This window comes from Haliotis rufescens, unplaced genomic scaffold, assembly GCF_023055435.1.
Source record: "Haliotis rufescens isolate VD_foot unplaced genomic scaffold, xgHalRufe1.0.p SCAF_58, whole genome shotgun sequence".
Lineage (NCBI taxonomy): Eukaryota > Metazoa > Mollusca > Gastropoda > Lepetellida > Haliotidae > Haliotis > Haliotis rufescens.
The window spans coordinates 2213648-2231039 of record NW_025964312.1 but is presented as its reverse complement, the minus strand read 5'-3'; the positions used below and the strand labels follow the sequence as shown (position 1 = coordinate 2231039).

Here is a 17392-nt window from a genome sequence, read left to right as displayed (position 1 = left end):
TCGTTGAGCATCAAAACCAGTGGTCGATAGTGTGAGCATCGAATATGACGAAACACTAGATGAGATAGAGGTACATTTGGTCTTTCCGGCAAGAATCGCGTGACGGTTGACCTTGTCTTTTCGGTGTGAGTGAGTGAGTGAGTATGGTTTTACGCCGCTTTTAGCAACATTCCAGCAATTTCACGGCGGGGGACACCAGAAATGGGCTTCACACATTGTACCCATGTCGGGAATCGAACCCGGGTCTTCGGCGTGACGAGCGAACGCTTTAACCACTAGGCTACCCGACCGTCCCTCTGTTCGGTGTGACGTCAGATGAATGGTTTGAACCCATGCAATTCAAACAGCAAATCAATAAAGGAATACCATTTTATATCAACCAGGGCACTGACCTTTCCAAATGTTAAGAACGTAAAGGAAAGGAAACCAAACAAAATGAGACAGTTTTATCTTTATTTGTAACATTTAATCTAGGTTCTACAGAGAGGAATTATGGCACCAATCACGGCGGACGATGGCATCACGTCTCTCTCTTGTTACGGTAACCACGAGGAGATATCATCACTCATCCGCACTGCATATCAATTCTATTAAATCTCAGGAATTAAAGCCGAGTTACTTGTTGAGAGCTGTTACCATGGTTACTGACCGCTCCGTCATCGCATGACTCACTCCTTGATTCACGTGAATCGGAGACAATGATCCCCGGTCCGTGGCTTGTTTTGTCGCCCAAGTCACCAGAGAGGTCAAACCCGGCGTTGATTACTCCATTTATCGACGTGTTCAGATCCGACGTTTCAAATGAACGTTGACGGCGTGCAGTGTCGTCTTCTGGTGTTTCAGTTCCTTTGTTCCTGTTCTGGGCACCTGTCGTACTAGTCGATGAGACGTCGACACCGGAAGTGACGGAGGGGATGACGTCAGTAGGGACCTCCTTGGCCCAGTCCTGTTCCTTTCCGCTGCCAAAGACGAGGAAGACAACGTCAGCGGCCATGACGATACCCGCTGTCAGGAAGAACACCCGCTGCCACTGTTCCCGTGTTCTCTGGAACATTTGAGTAAATGAACGTTGTTTTACGTGGCGTCAAGCTATATGACAGTGACCTTCACCTTCTCGAGGAGCGGTAGGGTAGCCTAGTGGTTAAAGCGTTCGCTATTCACGCCGAAGGTCTGGGATCGTTCCGCACATGGGTACAATGTGGGAGCCCATTTCTGGTGTCAGCCGCCTTGATATTGCTGTAATATTGCTAAAAGCGGCGTAAAACCATACTCACTCAAATAGTCGAGCCTAGGCCAAGCGAACCGGAAGAGCAACCACCCACGCCGTCGGGGCGCGATGCCGATCAGACAGATCACGTGATAACCACGAGATCCTCATTTCACTCTTACGACAGTCACAGGGCGTTGTTTATAAGAGAAGACAAAAGCATAGTTCATACATCAACTCTGAGAGTGAGTGTTTAATAGTTGGGGCTATAATTCCCCTTTAACAGTATTCCAGTTATACCGTGGCGAGTTAGTTTGATGTGGTAGGAATGCCCGAAGTGATGCAGCTGGATCGTGTGCCACTTTGTTGATACCCACCAGTACGTTAATTATGGTGCTGACACACCAGTGTCATAAGCGGGGCAAAGCTAGAATTCGAACCCACTATCACCGGATCCTAGCATGTCTAAGGGACGCAACTCTGAACAGCGAGTAGCACCTCCCCAGGCCTTCGAAGTACTACCCGATCTAATAATAGGTGTATATGAAATTATCTGTTATTGTTTTGAATGCATAGATACTGTAAGATCAACAACGTGTCCTTTGTTATACGCTTTACATTGACTATAAACATTGAAGCATTTTGTATGCTCCTGATTAAACGAGAAAGTGCTTGTTTATCATTTGAACTGTTTTACAAACTTGATTTTTCAGAATCCAGATTTATTTTTACAGAATATTAATTTCTACGGGCCTCTTACATCTATTGTCATGGCGGAGATGACGAGGGGGGATATGATGGCTGCACAGCACCCACACGTCAGGGTGAAGCCCATCACCTGGCCAGCATACCTGAAACATACCACACCATTATACCTGAAACATACCACACCATATACCTGAAACATACCACACCATTATACCTGAAACATACCACACCATTATACCTGAAACATACCACACCATTATACCTGAAATATACCACACCATATACCTGAAACATACCACACCATATACCTGAAATATACAACACCATTATACCTGAAACATACCACACCATTATACCTGAAACATACCACACCATTATACCTGAAATATACCTCACCATATACCTGAAACATACCACATCATATACCTGAAATATACCACAGCATTATACATGAAACATACCACACCATTATACCTGAAACATACCACACCATTATACGTGAAACATACCACACCATTATACCTGAAACATACCACACCATTATACCTGAAACATACCACACCATATACCTGAAACATACCACACCATTATACCTGAAACATACCACACCATTATACCTGAAACATACCACACCATATACCTGAAACATACCACACCATTATACCTGAAACATACCACACCATTATACCTGAAAAATACCACACCATATACCTGAAACATACCACACCATTATACCTGAAACATACCACACCATTATACCAGAAACATACCACACCATTATACCTGAAATATACCACACTATTATACCTGAAACATACCACACCATATACCTGAAACATACCACACCATATACCTGAAACATACCACAACATTATACCTGAAACATACCACACCATTATACCTGAAACATACCACACCATTATACCTGAAACATACCACACCATTATACCTGAAACATACCACACCATATACCTGTAACATACCACACCATTATACCTGAAACATACCACACCATTATACCTGAAACATACCACACCATTATACCTGAAACATACCACACCATATACCTGAAACATACCACACCATTATACCTGAAACATACCACACCATTATACCTGAAACATACCACACCATATACCTGAAACATACCACACCATTATACCTGAAACATACCACACCATTATACCTGAAACATACCTCACCATATACCTGAAACATACCACACCATTATACCTGAAACATACCACACCATTATACCTGAAAAATACCACACCATATACCTGAAACATACCACACCATTATACCTGAAACATACCACAACATTATACCTGAAACATACCACACCATTATACATGAAACATACCACAACATTATACATGAAACATACCACACCATTATACCTGAAACATACCACAACATTATACCTGAAACATACCACACCATTATACCTGAAACATACCACACCATTATACATGAAACATAGCACACCATATACCTGAAACATACCACACCATTATACCTGAAATATACCTCACCATATACCTGAAACATACCACATCATATACCTGAAACATACCACAACATTATACCTGAAACATACCACACCATCCTACCTGAAACATACCCCATCATATACCTGAAACATACCACACCATCCTACCTGAAACATACCACACCATTATACCTGAAACATGCCACACCATTATACCTTAAACATAACCTGAAACATGCCTCAAAATTATATCTGAAACATACCAGAACGTCATAGCAGAACGTCATACCACACCATTATACCTGAAACATACCACACCATTATACCAGAACGTCATACCTCACCATCATACCTGAAACTAACCACACCATTATACATGAAACATACACCATTATACCTGAAACATACCACACCATTATACCAGAACGTCATACCACACCATTATACATGAAACATACCACACCATTATACACGAATCATACCACACCATCATACCTGAAACATACCAGTACGTCAATGTTCTTATGTGTGCTTGTTTAGCTCACCTCGGCGCTATATCGAGGTGGTTGACCCTGAAGGAAGCCATGGTGAAGGCCTGTGTTGTCATGGTGATCACCATCAGCCCTACTGCCAACATTCTCTGGTCAGAGGTCAGGTAGCTGAGGCCAATCAGCAACCCTCCCGGCACAAATGTACCTGTACATTTCATAAATCTATAAACTGTAACGTCTTTATAAACTTCCTGTGACGTCAATATTAACTTTCAAGAGTTCTGTAGGTTCTGGAATGAACCATTTTATACCCACATTGAATGTGACTTGACACATATTGCACGTGCATGGGCTAAACCAATGGTTGTTTTCAGCCCTGGGTTTGGGGGAGCTCTTTCCATCACCTTCAACCTTGCACTTTTCTTTGCTTTTAACAGTCGGACATTTTTCCAGTTTCATAAAACAAAAACCCAATGAGTGTGACATAGGCCTAAAAAGCATTTTCTTCCACTTGTTATCACATTGCCAACATACTCAAACCGAGTGAGTGAGTGAGTGAGTGAGTGGGTGGGTGGGTGGGTGAGTGAGTGAGTGAGTGAGTGAGTGAGTATGGTTTTACGCCGCTTTTAGCAATATTCCAGCAATATCACGGCGGGGGACACCAGAAATGGGCTTCACACATTGTACCCATGTCGGGAATCGAACCCGGGTCTTCAGCGTGACGAGCGAACGCTTTAACCACTAGGCTACCCGACCGCGCCTCTCAGACCTAGTTACGCTTCTTGACCTATGTACAAGTTTTACACCCCACATACCTATGTGTCCCTTAAAAAACGAGACCGCCTCCGTGGTTTAGTGGTAGAGCGTCCGCCCGGAGAGCGGAAGGTCCAGGGTTCGATCCCCGGCCGCGTTATACAAAAAGACGTTTAAAGATGGTACTTGTTGTTACCCTGTCTGGCGCTCGGCATTAGGGGGCTAAAACAAGGACTGGTCGGCTCGGAGTCAGTATACTGTGTCTGAGTGGGGTATTCATGTTAAACTGCGGCATGGTATCTCAGTGTGCTAGCACTATAAATCAGCATCAGTCCGGACTAGTACAAGCAGCCACAAACACAAACACACACACGTACATGCACGTCGCTATATAAGTGCAATAATCTTGGACGCGACGTCAAACCCCATTTCACCTCACCTTAAATAATGATGGAGTATATATAACACCGTGAGAACTTTATCTTCTCATTAACTATTCTTAAAATAATACCCGCTGCTAGAAATCGAACCCATGACATCGCTTATTATTCTCGGCGACCGTTTACGTTTATAAAAAATATGTACATAGGTATTCAATAATTAAAAGATAAAAAGTGTGTTTATACGTTTTCGATAAAACACTCGGTTTAAAACGCTTATCTTCGGAAGAAAATCTCGGAGCTTGCGTCTTTTAAATCTTTGAACTCTTACTAGGATTCAGACCTGATTTATCCTTGACAAAAATAAATCGATATTCCTATTGGGCGACACATTGTCAATATACATGTAGTGTGACATTGTTATATTAATATAGTGTGGCACATTGTCAGTATACGAGAGCTGGTCAAAAAGTTCTAATCCTGACTAACTTTTAACTATAGGCCATAACAAAGTGAACTAGTCAATGTAGTACAGTGTGTGAGTAGTACATTGCAAGTATGTTTGGTCTGTTGGGGCCGTTTGTTTCTTAGTGACAGTCAGTTGAACGTGATAGGGGTCCAAATGGACACAGAAATGGAATAGAACGAGTAACGAGCAGTCATCAAGTTTTTGACTTCAAAGAACTTCATGACCATATGTGACAAGTGTATTGGGATAAGTGCCCTAGCTATTCCACTGTTAAACGTTGGTCAGCTATGTTTAAGGCTGGAGAGATCAAGCCTTGATGATGACTTCTATCAATGAAGATTAAAAAAATGAGATAGAAAAAAACTTATACTATCAGATAGACGTATTACCATTGATGAACTTTAGGAAGACACAGGTCTAAGCCATGTTTCCACTGAAACCTATTCATGAACATTTACAGATGAATAATATATCTGCTTGTTGGGTGCCATAGTTTCTAAATTCTGATCTTAAGGAAAGAAATAACTGACATTGCCAGAGAAGATTTAGAGCTAATTAAGGAGGATTACGTCATATTCAAAAAGGGATTAGTAAAGGGTGATGAAACATTGGTATGCCACTATGATCCCGAGTCAAAACGTCAATCCATGGAATGGCACCATTCCACTTCTCCGGCATCAAAGAAATTCAGGTCTTCAAGATCAGTGAAGATAGTTATGGCCACTGTATTCTGGGACACAAAGTGTGTGATCCTGGATGATTACTTAGAAAGTCAAAAGACGATAACCGGTGTCTGCTATGCTGATTTGCGTTATCGCCTGAGAGATCATATCAAAGAAAAACGGAGAGGAATGCTGACTGCTGGAGTCCTACTACTTCATGACAATGCCTTTTCACACACCTCTCGACCTGCAAAGGCTGCCGTGCGACAATGTGGATTCGAAGTGCTTCCTCACTCTCCATACTCGCCAGGCTTGGCACTAAGTGATTTCCATCTGTTTCCTTAACTGAAAGATCACCCTCATGGAAAGCGCTATGACGACAACGATGACCACAAGGCGCCGTGAATGGATTTTTCAGGGTGGTTTCAGAAAACGTTTTCCTGACTGGAACTGAAAAGCTTCACTATCGATATGAGAATTGTTTTGAAAAGCAGGGAGATTGTGTTGAAAAATAAAATTAAAAACACTTTTAAAATTGTTGGTTTTCTTTGTTAGGCTTATAAGTTTTTGACCTGCCTTCGCATACCTCTTGTGTAGCACATTGTCAATGTATACATACATTGTACAACACATTGTCAGTATATCGTCAAGGGTTGATTGATAAGTTGTGAGCCTCAAATAGAAAGACTTGACCGAAAGTCATTAAAATTATTTATTTTCAACATAATCACCTTCCACATTGACACACCTTTTCAACGATATGGGAGGGATTCTACCCTTCTCTTCGCAATTCAAAAAGTTCTCAACAGTTGGTGTGACGTCATCATTCGAATGGCACCATTCCACTTCTCCAGCACTAAAGAAATTCAGATCTAGAGCTTTCTTCATGTTTGGGAACAGATGGAAGTCTGACGGAGCCAGATCAGGAGAATAAGGTGGGTGCTGAATGAGTTCAGAACCACTCTTGTGGATTGTAACCATGGCAATGCATGATTTGTACGCTGGTGCATGGTCCTGATGATGAGCACATCTTTTCTCACCTTCCCTTGTCTCTTAATTCGTCTTAATTTGAGTGAGTGAGTTTGATTTTACGCCACTTTTAGCAATATCACGGCGGGGGACACCAGAAATGGGCTTCACACATTGTACCCATGTCGGGAATCTAACCCGGGTCTTCGGCGTGACGAGCGAACCGCCCCAGTCTTAACTTGATCCCGTATGTGACCCCAAAATGCAGCGTAATATGACGATGATGGCACATAACGAGAGCCTCGGCATCCCAGGACACGAAGGTCATGACCTTTCCAGCTGATGGGACAGTCTTTGCCTTTTTTCGTGGTGGTCATGTCAAAAGCTTCCACTTGTTTGATTGTTGTCTGGACTCAAGCTGGAAGTGGTGAACCCGGGTTTCATCCATAGTTACAAATCGTTGTGGATCAGCTTCACACAGAGCTAGATCCAGCAGTACAGAACCATCAACAAAATCAACATTGACATTGAGATTATGTCTCACATCCTTGGCTCTTAAAGAAAACTGTGGAATGCCTTGTTTTCATCTTGAGTCTTGACATGCTTCACAAGAGGATCATCAGACAAATAAATGTGTGTAAAAGTGCACAATACAATTCTATCATGAAGAGCCTCCATTATTATTATTAGTAGTAGTAGTAGTAGTAGTAGTGGTAGTAGTAGTAGTGGTAGTAGTAGTACTAGTAGTAGTAGTAGTAGTAGTAGTAGTAGTAGTAGTAGTCGTATACCTAGTGTCTGGAATATCTTCCTGTTGACTGTGACGCTGAGGGCCGTCTTCTGTAGCACGAGGTCGGCGAGGTACGCAAAACAGAGGCCGCCGAAGAAACGACCAATGTACGGGAGTGATGACAGGATGCCGTTCTGTTGGGTCAAAAATCGTTGCATCACGTACCAGGAATCCAAGTATAATTTTAGAATGATATAATAAAAATCAGATAACATTACCAAAAACAATACCAATATTAATAATAAAAATATTAATTATGTCCTTCCAGACATTTTTTGAAAATAATAATAATTACGACAATAATGAGTGGGTGAGTGAATATTGCTGAACGCCGCATAAGCAATCTTGCAGCTATTCGCAGCTTGACGACAATAATGATAAAATATAGATAAAATAATAAATTACAAAAAAAGAAAAATAAATAAATAAATAAATAAATAAATAAATAAATAAATAAATAAATAAATATAAATAAAAAAATAAATAAATAATTAAAAAATCTAGGAACTCGAGATAGACAAGTATTCTGAAATAACAGTCTTTTGTGTGTTATTTACCGCGCTTATTTCGAACTTGAGGACATCGTTCATGTACATGGGCAGGAAGGTTTGTATTGAAGACATGATCCAGGAGTGCGACACGTGGTTGACGACCAGGGCCCAGAACGGCAAGGAGCGGAACGTCTTCCTCCACGGCAGAGGCTGTCGGGACAGGGTGAGTGAGTCAGTTTAGTACAACTCCGCTCGAATCGCTATTAATTTTTGGTTAAATCAAGATGTATCAGGCGAATGGGGATATAAGCCTAGGGCATAAGCCATGTACCGGAACGACAAGGCAATACATTCTTTCATTCGGCGCTTAAAAACTCCCTTTTTTCCAATTCAAAGAATCCCAGGCCTCAAACATAATATGGAATGGTCGGCCGCTTTGAATATTTAATCATTACCTTGATTCTTGAGTATTGACTAGATATCTATAGTCTTAAATTTTGCCTTGATAGCCAGAACCTTGAATATTGACTAGATAGCTTGTTCATTGAATACTAGATAAATTGATCATTGGATATTGACAAGATAGCTACTCCCTTGAAAAATATACAGATTGCTAGAGCCTTGGATATTGACAAGATAGCTAGACCCTTGAACATTGACTAGATAGTTAGAGCCTTGAATTTTGACTAGATAGCTAGAGCCTTGAAGATTGACTAGAAAGCCAGCGCCTTGAATATTGACTAGATAGCTAGATCCTTGAATACTGACTAGATAGTTAGAGCCTTGAATTTTGACTAGATAGCTAGAGCCTTGAATATTGACCAGATAGTTAGACACTTGAATTGTGGCAAGATAGCTAGAGCCTTGAATATTGAGAGATAGATAGAGCCTGAATATTGACTAGACACCTAGAGCCTTAGATATTGATTAGATAGCTAGACCCTTAAAAATTCACTAGATAGTTAGATCCTTGAATATTGACTAGATACCTAGAGCCTTGACCGTTGACTAGATACACAGAGCCTTGGATATTGACTAGGTACATAGAGCCTTGAATACTAGAAAACTTGAGCCTTAAATATTGACTAGATAGTTAGATCCTTGAATATTGACCAGATACATAGAGCCTTGGATATTGACTAGTTACATAGAGCATTGAATACTAGATAACTTGAGCCTTGAATATCGACTAGATTGCTAGAGCGTAGAATATTGACTAGATAGCTGGAGCCTTGAACACTGACTAGATAGCTGGGGCCTTGAACACTGACTAGATAGCCAGAATCTTGAACACTGATTAGATAGCTAGAACATTGAACGCTGACTAGATAGCTAGAACACTGAACGCTGACCAGCTAGAGCTTTGAGTATTTATTGCCTTGTGCCAAACCTTTGACATGATAGCCTGATCAATGCATATTCAATAGATAGCTAAGACTAAGACTAAGACCAAGAGCATTGAACATTAATTATGTTGCTAGAGCATTTCAATACTGACGAGAAAGCTAGAACAAGGGCGTATAATAAATGAGAAAATACTGACTAACACAAACTGTAATAATCGATCCTTGTTTCAAATGTTAACTTCATACCGAGATCTTTGAATGTCAACTGTACGCGTAGAGCCTTGACCAGTTACCCTCCGAAACACGTGCATACACTGTCACGCTTTGGCTTGTACGCATCGGCTATCTCTGCGTTCGTGTGTGTTAAGTGTAGGAGCTACGACCGCATTGTCGTAAGATGACAAAGTGGCGTTGTTCTGGGATTACACTGAGTGAGGTGATGTGAAATGGGGTTTAACGTCGCGTCCAAGATTATTGGACTTATATAGCGACGTGCTTGCACGTGTGTGTATGGGGCCACTTGTACTAGTTCGGACTGATGCCGATTTAAAGTGCTAGCCCATTGAAATACCATGCCGCAGTTTAACATGAATACCCCACTTACAACAAGTACCATCTTTTAACGTCTTTTGGTATCACCCAGTCGGAGATCAAAACCCGGACCTTCCGCTCTCCGGGCGGACGCTCCACCACTAGACCACGGAGGCTGTCTCCACTGAGTGAGAGATTCAGTGTACGAGTATGAACTTTTTCTGTTGTTCAACTCATTTATGTAAAGTCTACATGTATATTGACCTTAGATGAGGACTTGATTGAGGTCTTGCCATAGTAGATGCGCTGCTTTTCGTCCTTGGAGCATCTGGGATGACGCTCTGGAGCATCGTGCACGAACAGCAGCCACAATACCAGCCACATCACACCCGCTCCAGCTGACACAAAAAAGCAAAATCCTGCGTGTGGGATGACTACCGGTGCGGAAGGACATGCCTACCCTTTTCACGAACACCTGGGTTCATCATTGATTTTCGGTGGTCCATTCATATAATTTTGACAGCTATTTTGCCCTTTACGCCAAATGGAATCTGTTACGGCAGATAACCTAGACTGGTTATTCTCTTAAATTGACAATTTATTTCTATTATTATTTATTACTTTTATATTTATTATTGTTAAATTTAATTAACTTGATTAATCTGATTGAATTGGTTTCCGTCCAAGGATCCGCTAGCTCGTCCTGCTTATAACTTTTGTGTGTCTGTGCCAGAGACGTGTCAGGCCCGTGTTTTTAGCAAAACAAATTTTATTTTTGTTGTTCTTTAACGCCGCATTCAGCAGTATTCAAGATATATGATGGCGGTCTGTAAATAATCGAATCTGGACCAGACAATCCAGAGATCGACGTCATGAGCTTCGATCTATACGCAACTGGGATACGACGACATACATCAACCAAGTCAGCGAACCTGACCACCCAATCCCGTAAGTCACATCTTGCGACGTGAATAAGTTTCTCAAGGCCAATTCTAACCCGGCTCTTCAGGGAACACCACGGTGGTAAACGTCTATGAGGTGGATCATCTTTCACACCAAGCTGGCACGCCGTGAAGTAACGGAACTACTGTCCCCAGCGGCGTTATACCAAACTCACTCATTCATTGAATTACTTTTGTTGATAAATGTTGATAAATGTCATAAAGAAATCTGGTAATTATGAAAAGAAAATGACATCAAATACAGGATCCTAACAATTCTAGCGAAATGGCGGGTTTTGGGGGGCATCTTAAACGCTATCTACTGCATTTTGGGACCGTTTATGTTAGATTTTATTTGTAACAAGTATTAATAATTTATTTATTATAATTTTGTATAAGTAGTATATATATATATATATATATATATATATATATATATATATATATGTGTGTGTGTGTGTTTCACCAACACATTTACGACTTTCATTCAAGAAACATCTATGCTAACAAATGAAATTTAAACATTAAAACTAATCGATAACAGTATTTTTATGTGTTTTTACATGTTCATTTGTAGTATGTGATGGTTTTTTATTTATTTATTTTCATATCTTAACGCGAGCCGACCTATCATTATGATAAAAATAATTGTGAGAGCGCGGTTTGTTTACGTCACGAACCATCTCCCACTAAAATTCTAAACTGCGTAAAGATTCCGTTTTCAAGTTGAGAATAAATATCTGGGTCAACCGTGTAGATTTTGAATTAATAATTTACTGCATAGATGGTAAATTGAGGTTTATTTATAAAAGAAATTGTGTTGTTTTATGTGTAAAAACATAATGGTTTTTTTTAGGCGTAAGCAATTGTTTTTCTGCTACAATGGTAGTTTCGCCCCTGTATTTAACTTACCATATGTGTAGAAAGTGAGAGGCCATCCTTCATCCACTGGTATCTGACAAATGAACCCGGAGATGGCAGTCGCCACGATGCTGCCAAGGTTCACACCTGCAGTATACCACAGCGTTTCTAAGCTGTACAATTGGGTAAATACAAAAATGAAGCGACAGGGGTAGTTGTAGAAACGCAAATATAACAATTACCAATGACTATAACTATATACAGATAACACCAGTATCGCAAAAGTAAACAGCAAAAGCTATGTCAATGTTTAAAACGGTGATGTCACTTTCAGGGGCGCGCATTAACGAAAGAGGGTTTCAGTGAGTGAGTGTGCTGGGTTTAAAGCCGTTTTTAACAGTATTCCAGTTATATCGCGGCATGCCAGTTTAATTTGGGAGGAAAGCCCGAAGTGATGCAGGTCTCAGACGTTTACCACTTCGGTGAAACCCACGAGCACGGGTATGGTGCTGACACACCTAAAAACATAATCGGGGCGAACCGGGATTCGATCATAGGTTTCATGCGTGCCCAAGGGACGCAACTCTGCACAGCGAATCGCGGCGCCTTACACGACTGGACCACCCGGGCTGCGAAGGAGGGTTTCAAAGATCGTCCTTTATCTACACTGTAGACTTTTGACTTCATGAGTCGTTCTTTAAATCCATGGACCTGGCCTGATACAGGCACCAACACCGGCACCGAAATCCCCCACAGAAAGAATGAAGGAGGAGAATTCTAGCATTCGTGACCAACTCCTGTTATTCCGGGACAAGCCGAATTGCGAGTCTTCTTGCAGGTTACGGAAAGGGGCGAGTGGTGCCGAATGGAATTCTATAAGTCAATCCTATGGAATCCTAGAAGGGACATTGTCGCGCTGTCGCCCTTGCAAAAACAAAGCAAACAAATGTCAAAATTAACCCAAACCCGACAATACGACGAAACATTTGGTCTTATTTGTCGCATTGTCGCGCTTTGAATAATATTTTTACCAAGGACGACAAAGAGACAACGCGACTATGTCCCTTCTGGGATTCCATACAGCCCTGTCTCCATGCACGCCACAGCTGCTGCACACGGCCCCATTTAATAATATCATTACCTGAATTTGATGTCGCAGCAAGTTGAGCCTTTTCCGAAATGGGGGCCCAGTTTGACCATAATACTTGCTGTGATGGCAGTATAACTCCCTGAAATAAATAATTGTAAATACAAATTTGTTTTCGTTTGCAGTTTACGCTGCATACATGAATATAAAACTGCGGCCTGTGAAGAATCAGCAACGACTCAGGCTTGTATTTTCATGATTCAAATAAAACTGGGTTTTTCTATAAATCCGGGGGGGGGGGGGGGAGGGGGGAGACTGCCCTTTCCCGGCCCCCGGCTGGCTACGGCATTGATTCTAGCATTACCAAGGCAGTCTGTAATTAATCACGCCTGATCAACGCCATCCTGTGGTTAGCAGCATGAACAAAGACCGATGACAAGGGACCGATGACAGCCTGGGCCCCGTTCCACAAAGCGATCTCAGCATTAAAACGATCGTTACTCCATTACTTTAAGAACGACTTACGGTTATTCTAGCACTCTCGTGGCTTTTTGCAGAACTGAGCCCAGGTCACATACTGTACATATCAACCCGTGAAAATCTGGGGTAGAATGGGTCTTCAGCAACCCATTCTTGCCGTAAAAGGCGACTATGCTTGTAAGAGGCGACTAACGGGGTCTGGTGGTCAGGCTCGCCGACTAGGTTGATGCATGTCATCGATCCCAGTTGCGTGGATCGGTGCTCATGATGTCAATCACTGGATTGTCTGGTCAAGACTCGATTATTTACAGACGGCCGTCATATAGATGGAATATAACTGAGTGCGGCGTTAAACAACAAACAAACAAACAATCACATACTGTAATAAATCGCAATAATCGGCTCTTGTGAACTACATTGGGTTAGTTAATACCTTTCCCAACAACACATGATTTAACGTGTTCTCCACCACATTCGCAAACACACACACACACACACACACACACACATACACACATACGAGTTGAAAGCGCTAGACTATTAAAACTCTGTTCAATCTTACTCCACTTATTTAATTATTACTATGTTGTGCCTGAGAGTTAGAACTTTACTGTGCTATATATATATATACACATACGCGCACACATACACACACACACACACACACACACTCTCTCTCTCTCTCTCTCTCTCTCTCTCTCTCTCTCTCTCTCTCTCTCTCTCTCTCTCTCTCTCACTCACTCGTGTAGAATATGCCTAGATCTGTCATGTGTTCCCTACCGAAGCAAACCCCATGGCAACACGCAGGGCTACGGTAATGTACACATTAGTCCGGATGCTGATTGGCAGGAGCACCATGACAACCACAGACACCGCCATAGATAGACCAATCATAAGCTTCGGCCCAAATCTAGCAGCGAGATATCCACCAATCAGAGGCGTCCATAGATACCCGTAGAAGTAGCAGGAAAGCACCAAACCTCGGAGGTCAGCAGGGATATACGGGTTGACAATCTGTAGGGGAAAGAATGGAAATCTACGTAATAATAGTCATTGTCTGATCGTGACATTGTCAGAGAACAGATTTAAACCTTTACGAGCATGTGCTGATAGAGATGACACATATGTGATCTTTGTTTTGGGTGCAGTAAAGATTAAACAGAAGACACTATTTTACTTTAAATGAAGACATAAATATTCACGTTATTTTTCGCGAACACCTGGTGTCATCCATGATCCATTCGTATACTTTTCACCACTATTTGCCACGGAATCTGTTTCCGCAGATAATCACGAGTGATTATATCTCTTCCCGCATTCACACAATATCGCTGAAATACTGTTCACAGATGCGTTCAACCCAAATGAACTTATTTATTGAATCGATTTTATTCATCATAAAAAAATCTTATCAATGCCATTACGTTTTTGTAAAAAATAATGAGTTTTAATACACACCAAAACACGTTTTATATTTTCATATATAATATCATTACAGTTCAATGTTTATTAGTAAAATCTTGTTTGGCTAAGCATAGAGGCATCGCGTATTTAAAGTGCAATTTGGGTGAAACAAATCAACTAATACAGGCGTCCAGTCTCTGCAAATAACGTTGCAATTAGAAACAATTGGTATAAAGTTCAAATGGAATAAATCGCATATAGTGTTAACCAACGTTGACACTGGCACCGGCACTGCTATCAGTTGTATTGTATGTCCCTGTGATGTTGCTGCCGCCAACGTTGCCTGTTTCCATGCACACTACAGCAAAGCTGAACGAGTGCCTGAACGCAAACAGCAGCAATGAGCAGAATAACGTCAGGTAACCAGTCTGCCATCGACAGGACGTAAACTTGGACCGGCATCCTTCACGCCGTGGCTTGGCGGCCATCTTGGATATGTTGTCGTCATTGTTAACTTTGTCTGAAATTAAACTCGATGATAAAAACCACGAAGATACCAACCATGATTAAAAGCCCCCCTCTTACCCCAACACAAAAATTTCAACAACAAAAAAATAATGAGTAAATGAGGCTTAACAATGCATCTATTAGTGTGTGTGTGTGAGTGCGTGCGTGCGTGTGTCTGTGTGTGTGTGTGCGTGCGTGTGTCTCTCTGTGTGTGCGTGCGTGTGTCTCTATGCGTGTGTGTGTCTCGCTCTGTGTGTGTGTGCGTGCGTGAGTGTGTGTCTCTGTCTGTGTGTGTGCGTGCGTGCGTGCGTGCGTACGTGTGCGTGTCTGTGTGTGCTTCTGAGAGATGAGAACAAAGAAAGTTGTCCGCCACGAAATATACATTGTTGCAAGACATATTTTTGAATATCAAATATCCAATAGCTGGTCCCGAAAGGACGTTATTAATAATAATAAATGTACTGTCGCATGGGAGGAATACTGTTCTGCGGCGTCAGCCAACAAAGCAATTTGTGTGAGTGGCAACGGATACCGGCAGGGCAGGTTATGCTTACCCTTTTCGCGAGCACCTAGTGTCATCATCGATTTTCAGTGATTTTCATATACAATATATTTTAACCGCTGGTTATTCTCCAGCGTATTATATTTAACTAAAAGTACCGTTATAATGCAGACCTATTTGTGTAAATTGTATACATTATATTAATTTGAAATTTAAAAAATAAAGTAAACTGTATGAATCTTATAGAGCAGGGCTCCACACAGCCACATTGCTCGTTCAGAGTGAGTGAGTGAGTGAGTGAGTGAGTATGGTTTTACGCCGCTTTTAGCAATATTCAAGCAATATCACGGCGGGGGACACCAGAAATGGGCTTCACACATTGTACCCATGTCGGGAATCGAACCCGGGTCGTGAGGAGCGAACGCTTTAACCACTAGGCTACCCGACCGCCCCTGCTCGTTCAGAATGTGACAAGCGAAAAAAGTGAGAAGTGACAGACACAAAAGTTTTGACATGCAGCAGGCCTACACAAGATAGTAGCGTGACGCACTCTCAACCACGGCGTTTAATTGCAAATCAGCATTCAGATGAGTGTTTCAATTTTCGCTCTGTCATGTCTGTATTATGACCTACAGATTTAGTGGAGGTAAAATACGTTTAGAAATTAAGATAAGCTGTCCAAATAATGAAAAATGTCTACACACAGCGAATTATTATCGATGCATTTGAAATCTTTCTGAAACATTTAAACTGCATTCAGGACAGAGGTGTTTCAAAGGTGCTGTGGATCATCAACGTTAAATTACATTTGTAGCCATGTTGGAATGTAGATTCTAACAGCGCTTGATAACTTCGATTAAATCGGGAGAGAGACATTAAACATTCATGCATTCATTCACTCATTTTCAACTTCTTAAAGTCCCATTCCTCCCTCATGAAGATAACACTCACTCACTCTATATGCATCTAAACTTAGATTGTCCTTTTCATGTTAGATAGTACCCTTCCCGTGATATCGCTGGAATATTGCTGAAAGCGGTGTAAACACCATGCTCACTCACACACTCACTCACTCGCCCATTACAAGTAAAAACTAATAACACATGTGCAAATCGGTTGATATGAGACTGTATTCCCCTTTACCGTTAGACGGTCGTGAGTGACCGGTGTCCAGTATCTGCATGTCCGGCTCCATGCTTTCAGGGGAGTGTGCTCAGTCGGAGCTCAGCACACGTTGTGGTCCTCTGGCATGCTAGAGGATGATCTTCACATGTCTGTGCATGACCAACACCAACGTGAAGTTCCTTTGATGTATGCATTCATG

General features: G+C 41.6%; 1 protein-coding gene across 1 annotated transcript; it reads right to left on the bottom strand.

Moving 5' to 3' along the window:
- Positions 1–439: 439 nt before the first annotated feature.
- LOC124149590 (sialin-like) lies at positions 440–17381 on the bottom strand. Its single transcript, XM_046521274.2, has 11 exons — positions 17212–17381; positions 15332–15579; positions 14436–14669; positions 13230–13317; positions 12140–12235; positions 10551–10684; positions 8476–8619; positions 7920–8052; positions 3953–4103; positions 1968–2058; positions 440–1045 (listed from the first exon to the last, which is right to left on the bottom strand). The coding sequence occupies exons 1-11, from the start codon at positions 17261–17263 to the stop codon at positions 605–607; spliced, it is 1812 nt and encodes a 603-aa protein (XP_046377230.2). The 5' UTR covers positions 17264–17381; the 3' UTR covers positions 440–604.
- Positions 17382–17392: the final 11 nt, after the last annotated feature.